Here is a 6,837-nt window from a genome sequence, read left to right as displayed (position 1 = left end):
TTTAGCACAATAGTATTCTATCACCAACATATACCACAATTTGTTCAGCCATTCCCCAATTGAAGGGCATCCCCTCATTTTATAATTTTTTGCCATCACAAAGAGTGCAGCTATGAATATTATCATGCAAGTCTTTTTCCTTATTATCTCCCTGCAATGGCTGCATCAAAGAGCAGAAAGTCTTTTTGTGCCCTGTGGACATAGTTCTAAATTGCCCTCCAGAATGGTTGGATGAATTCACAACTCTACCAGCAATGCATTAATGTCCCAAAATTGCCACATACCCTCCAGCATTCATTACTTTACTTTGCTGTCATATTAGCCAATCTGCTAGGTGTGAGGTGATACCTCAGAATTGTTTTGATTTGTATCTCTCTGATTATAAGAGATTTAGAACACTTTTTCATGTGCTTATTAATAGTTTTGAACCTCTGACAAAGATTTAATTACTCAAATTTACAGAGTTAAATCAATTGTACAAAAAAACCAAGCCATTCTTCAAAGGATAAATGGGCAAGGGACACGAACAGGCAATTCTCTGTCAAAGAAATCAAAACCATTAATAAGCACATGAAAAATTACTCCAAATCTGTGATAATCAGAGAGATGCAAGTCAAAGCAACTCTGAGGTATCACCTCACACCTAGTGGATTGCCTAACATGACAGCAAAAGAAAACTAATGAATGCTGGAGGGGATGTGGCAAAGTTGGGACATTAATTCATTGCTGATGGAGTTGTGAATGGATCCAATCATTCTGGAGGGCAATTTGGAACTATGCCCAAAGGGCGATAAAAGACTGTCTGCCCTTTGATCCAGCCAAAGCATTGCTGGGTTTGTACCCCAAAGAAATAATAAGGAAAAAGAATTGTACAAAAATATTCATAGCTGCGCTCTTTGTGGTGGCCAAAAATTGGAAAATGAGGGGATGCCCTTCAATTGGGGAATGGCTGAACAAATTGTGGTATATGTTGATGATTGAATACTATTGTGCTCAAAGGAATAATAAAGTGGAGGAATTCCATGGAGACTGGAACAACCTCCAGGAAGTGATGAAGAGTGAGAGGAGCAGAACCAGGAGAACATTGTACACAGAGACTGATACACTGTGGTACAATCGAATGTAATGGACTTCTCCATTAGTATCAATGCAATGTCCCTGAACAATCTGCTGGGATCTATGAGAAAAAAACACTATCCACGAGCAGAGGACAAACTGTGGGAGTAAAAACGCAGAAGAAAGGCAACTGCTTGACTACAGGGGCCGAGGGGATATGATTGGTGATGTGCACTCTGAATGAACATCCTAGTGCAAATACCAACAACATGAAAATAGGTTCTGATCAAGGACACATGTAATACCCAGTGGAATTGCGCATTGGCAATGGGGGGAGGGGCTGAAGGGTAGGGAGGAAAAGAAAATGATTTTTGTATCCAATGAATAATGTTTGAAATTGACCAAATAAAAATAAGCTTTATTTAAAAAATATAAAAAATAGTTTTGATTTCTTTAACTGAAAATTACCTATTCATGTCCGTTGCCTATTTATCAATTGGAGAATGACTTGATTTTTTGTACAATTGATTTAGCTCTTTATAAATTTGAGTAATTAGACCTTTGTCAGAGGTTTTTTATGATTGTTTCTGAATTTCTTGCTTCCCTTCTAATTTTAGTTGCATTGGCTTAGTTCATCCAAAAAATTTTGAATTTGATTTAATCAAAATATTTATTTTGCCTTTTATGATTTTTTTCTAGTTCTTGCTTGGTTTTAAAGTCTTTCCTTTACCAAAGATCTGACATGTATACGTTTTTGTGTTCACCTAATTTACTTATAGTATCCTTCTTTATATTCAAGTCATTCACCCATTCTAAGTTTATCTTGGTGTAGGGTGTGAGATGTTGATTGAAACATAATCTCTCCAATACTGTCTTCCAATTTTCCCAGCAATTTTTATCTAATAGTGGATTTTTGTACCAAAAGCTGGGGTCTTTGGACTTATCTTAGATTGTCTTGCTGAGGTCACTTACCCTTAGTCTATTCCACTGATCCTCCTTTCTGTCTCTTAACCAGGACCAAATTGTTTTGATAACCACTGCTTTATAGTATAGTTTGAGATCTGGGACTGCAAAGTCTCCTTCGCATTTTTTTTTTTCATGATTTCCCTGGATACTCTGGATCTTTTGTTCTTCCAAATGAACTTTGATATTTTTTTTATTCAGTAAAAAAGTTTTTTGGTAGTTCAATGGGTATGGCACTAAATAAGTAAATTAATTTGAATAAGATTGCATTTTTATTATGTTAGCTCATCCTACCCATGAGCAATCAATGTTTTTCAAATTGTATAGGTCTAGATTTAATTGTGTAGAGAGTATTTTGTAGTTGTGTTCATGTAGTTCCTATGTTTGTTTCGGCAGACAGATTCCTAAGTATTTTATATTGTCTCAGGTGATTTTAAATGGAATTTCTCTTTCCAGTTCTTGGTGCTGAGAGGTGTTGGAAATATATAGAAATGCTGATGACTTCTGTTAGTTTATTTTGTATCATGCAACATTACTAAAGTTGTTAATTAGTTCGACTAATTTTTCAGTTTATTCTCTAGGATTCCTTAAGTAGACCATTACATCATCTGCAAAGAGTGAGAGCTTGGTCTCCTCCTTGCCGATTTTAATGCCTTCAATTTCTTTTTCTTCTGCAATTGCTACTGTTAGTGTTTCTAGTAAAATGTTAAATAATAGAGGTGATAATGGGCATCCTTGTTTCACTCTTGATCTTATTGGGAAGGCTTCTAGTTTATCCCCATTGCAGATGATATTTTCTGATTGTTTTAGATATATGCTGTTTATTAATTTTAGGAAAGACCCTTCTATTCCTATGCTTTCTAGTGTTGCCAATATGAATGTGTGTTGTATTTTGTCAAAGGCTTTTTCTGCATCTATTGAGATAATCATGTAATTTTTGTTGGTTTGCTTGTTAATATGGTCAATTATGTGGGTTGTTTTTGTAATATTGAACCATCTTTGAATTCCTGATATGAATCCTACCAGATCATAGTGAATAGCCCTCCTGATCACTTGCTGGAGAGTATAAAATAATATTTTAAATGGAAAAATAGAAAAAGAATCAAAACAATCTGTAATTAAATATGAATTATTCATTACCTCTGGGCCTCTTCAAAGGGAGGGTCTTGAGTTGTATTATAACATTTATTAAGTGGAACTTCAGTTCCTTTGTCACACTGAAACATTTACTTTTTTAGTTGTTGTTTGGTGGCGGTTATTAATTCTATTGACATGGTAGTCAATTCCTTTATTATTTCTGGCTTTCCATACATTATTTAATAAAAATAAATCAATGAATATATTTGCATGTTTCATGGAATCCAATTTCCCCCCCCCTTTTATAATACAGTTATGTTCTTTGACAGTCATATTCCATATTTTTAAAAATCCATTCTCAAAGTGAATTATTTTCAAGATTTTTCTATAAGAATATTTTTTAAACATGCTACTAAAATATTTTGTTGTTTAGTTATTTTCAGTAGTTTCTCACACTTCATAACACCTTTTTGAGTTTTCTGAGCAAAAATATTATACTAGAATTATTTGCAATTTACTTTACTAGTTCATTTTACAAATTAGGAATCTTAGATCATGAATATTAGGGGAATTTTTATTGTTACTGACTTTTTTATTGTCAAACTTGGTCTTTTTTTTTAATTGGGCAAAGATTTGCAAACTTTTGGAAAGAATACTTTGTTTTATTGTAATTTCTTTAGTCTCTGATTAATGTTTTCTCTTTGTGTCGAGTAAATTCTTTAAATTCTCAGGTTTTTTGAGACTAGAAACTATACATTTTCAACACACCCTACAATCAAGGTGATATGATCCAAGAAAAGCTCAGGTAACTGCTAATCTAATCTGAATTTTTCAAGATCTTGTTGAAAGATTACATCAACCTGTCCAAATAGTAAGTATATTTATAAAAATGCAAAGTAGCTTAACCTAAATCCAGATGGGAAATAGATATCTCAGTTATTTAGAAAGGTAATATATTTTATTCATTCTTAACATTTTACATCTTAAGTGGACAAAGAGACAGGCAGGCAGTGGTCATCTCTAATTATCTTAATTGAATAAATTATTCCATTTATCTGCTAATCTTATGAGAAATACAAATGAAATCGAATGTGTTTAATATTTCCCAAATCTAGACAATTTTATTATAAAAAGGAAAACATAAAAAGAAGTCACACTCATAACTGAGCAACTATATCTCCAATTTATAAGGAAGCTAGTACATTTCAAACCAGATACATATTCCACAGATTATTCAAGTTTGGCCAATAGTTTAAAATGAAGAAATTTGCTAATATTCTCACTTTTGCCTAAGTGATTTAGGACAAATAAATAAGCCATGAAGCTCTCTTACATAAGTAAATAGAATCCCTCAATACTCTGAGTATGTATTTATAATCATTCTGCTTGAAGATATTAATTTATTTTCAAATATGTATCTGACATAGACATTATGTGAATTTGATTGGGATAATCTAAGGATAATAATCTCAAAATGACCACATATTTGTTGTGGAAACGTAGTTCTTAATCAATAGTTATTGAAATCAACAGCAAAAAATATAAGAAAAATAATTCTGTTCTTTTACTAAACATAAAACAATTGATATCATCGGGAAATTGAGAGGAGAAATACAAAAATATCTAGCGAAATTAGAAGGGAATGATAAGTTTTTGAAAGGTAAGCAGAGAAAAAAATACAAGCAAAACAAAAAATTATTTAGAACAAAGGTTATTGAAAATATATTTTATGTTATTATTTATCCTTTCCATTTAGAAAATAATTTTTTAATTGCTGCAATAAAATCCTTATTCCTCAGACTATAAATCATAGGGTTAATCATTGGTGTCACAATGGTGTAGAATACAGAGAAAATCTTATCTATGCTGCCTGAATAACTGGACTTGGATTGAAAATATGCAATTAAACCAGAACCATAGAATAAGCAAACAACCATAACATGAGAGGAACAAGTAGAGAAGGCTTTGGATCTGCCAGTGGTTGATGGGAGTTTCAGAATAGTGCTGAGGATTCTGATGTAAGACATGAGTATCATCAGAAAAGGAGTCAAACCAAAGAGGAAACAATCTACATAAAGAAAGAATTCATCCCCAGAGGTATCTCCACATGCCAACTTCAATAAGGGGGGCAAGTCACAGAAAATATGGTTGAGTTTGTTAGAACCACAGAAGGGACCAGAGAAAACCTGGCATGTCTGTCCTATCAAGACAGGCATCCCAATAACCCAGGAGCCAAACACCATCTGGACACATATCTTCTGATTCATGATTATAGGATAGTAAAGTGGCTTACAGATGGCCACATAGCGGTCATAGGCCATCACAGCCAGGAGGAAGCTCTCTGTGACTCCTAGAATGAGAAAGAAACAGAGCTGTGCAGCACATGACAGTAAAGAAATATTCCTTCTCTGTCTCCAAATATTCACAAGCATTCTGGGGAGGATGTTTGATGTGTAACACATTTCCACAAAGGAGAAGTTTCCAAGGAAGTAATACATAGGTGTTTGAAGAGCTGAGTCCACATTGGTGATTATAATGATGAGACCATTACCTAATAAGATACTTATGTAGATGAATAGAAAAACAACAAAGAGAAATCCTTGGACATTGGGATATTCAGAAAATCCCAGGAGAATAAATTCTTCCATAATAGTAAGATTTGTGATTGCCATTTTCCCTGTATATTCCAAATTTAACAATGGCAAATGTTAATTTTCCTCAATTTACTTGGATTCTGATTCTGAAATGACAAGTGGATATGTTAGATTAGATGATGACTCTGATAATTTCAATATTTATAATTTTATTTTTCAATTTATTCAATTCAGAAATTTTATTAATTATATCTAGAAATTAAATGCTTTATTATAATTTTATGTGCCCTAACCTCCCTTTCTTTTCTGGCAATCAACATTGATATTTGATGAGCTCTTCTAAATTTAAAATATAATTATATATTTGTAGAATTGATGATCTATGGTATACACAATGAATCTTAAAAATATAGCACATTATATTAAATTTTAATGTCTCTTCTAAATGTTCATCTATTTCATATTTTGTTTCATAAAGTAATTTCTAGATTTCTATGTCTATGATCATAGTTATTATTGTTGAATATCAAGACCAACTCCATTTTAAAATATACATTTTTCTTGCTCTATTCTCAAAAAATAATCTCATCAGTCAGAATTTATATTGAAACCATCATATTTGTATTCCATAATGAAATTTTTGGTAACAAGTAGTATAAAATTTATGCATAAACATTAGAGAATTATAAAATATAATTTGTATTTTTTTATTTTTCCTCAGACCATTGTTTTATTCCTTCTCTTTAATTTTTTGTATACTCAGCTCTGGTTAGACAGAAACATTTATGTCATATTTAAAAATCTACATTCAATGGAAAAAATATCTTGGAAAATACAGTTCTTTGTGGCATATCTTGAATTTTGGATAAGCTGGGTAACTGTATCTCCCACTGTGTAGGCAATTTGAATCATCTGGTAGCAAGAATCCTGGGAAATCCCAGTTAATAATCAATTAATTTTAAAATTTACACTTGATAAACTGAGTTTAATCCTGTGACAAAATGACTAATGTCCTAGCAAAAGTAATATGGATTAAAATGTGTCTACAAAATATTTTTTTCTGGTAGAAAACACAATATTCATTGACAAAATAGTTAGAAGTAGTTACATAACAAGGGAAATCAGTTTTGTTTCATCTCTCAAAAAG

The 6,837-nt window shown here is 32.1% G+C and overlaps 1 protein-coding gene across 1 annotated transcript; it reads right to left on the bottom strand.

Moving 5' to 3' along the window:
* Positions 1-4,847: 4,847 nt before the first annotated feature.
* On the bottom strand, positions 4,848-5,768 carry LOC100021691 (olfactory receptor 10AG1-like; the record flags this gene model as incomplete). The annotated part of the gene is made up of 1 exon (XM_001373730.5): positions 4,848-5,768. A coding segment is annotated over exon 1 (921 nt), but the record flags the coding sequence as incomplete, so codon positions are not given.
* Between the last annotated feature and the right edge of the window lie 1,069 nt (positions 5,769-6,837).

This window comes from Monodelphis domestica, chromosome 6 (assembly GCF_027887165.1).
Source record: "Monodelphis domestica isolate mMonDom1 chromosome 6, mMonDom1.pri, whole genome shotgun sequence".
Classification (NCBI taxonomy): Eukaryota; Metazoa; Chordata; class Mammalia; order Didelphimorphia; family Didelphidae; genus Monodelphis; species Monodelphis domestica.
This window is presented reverse-complemented; position numbering and strand designations above follow the sequence as displayed.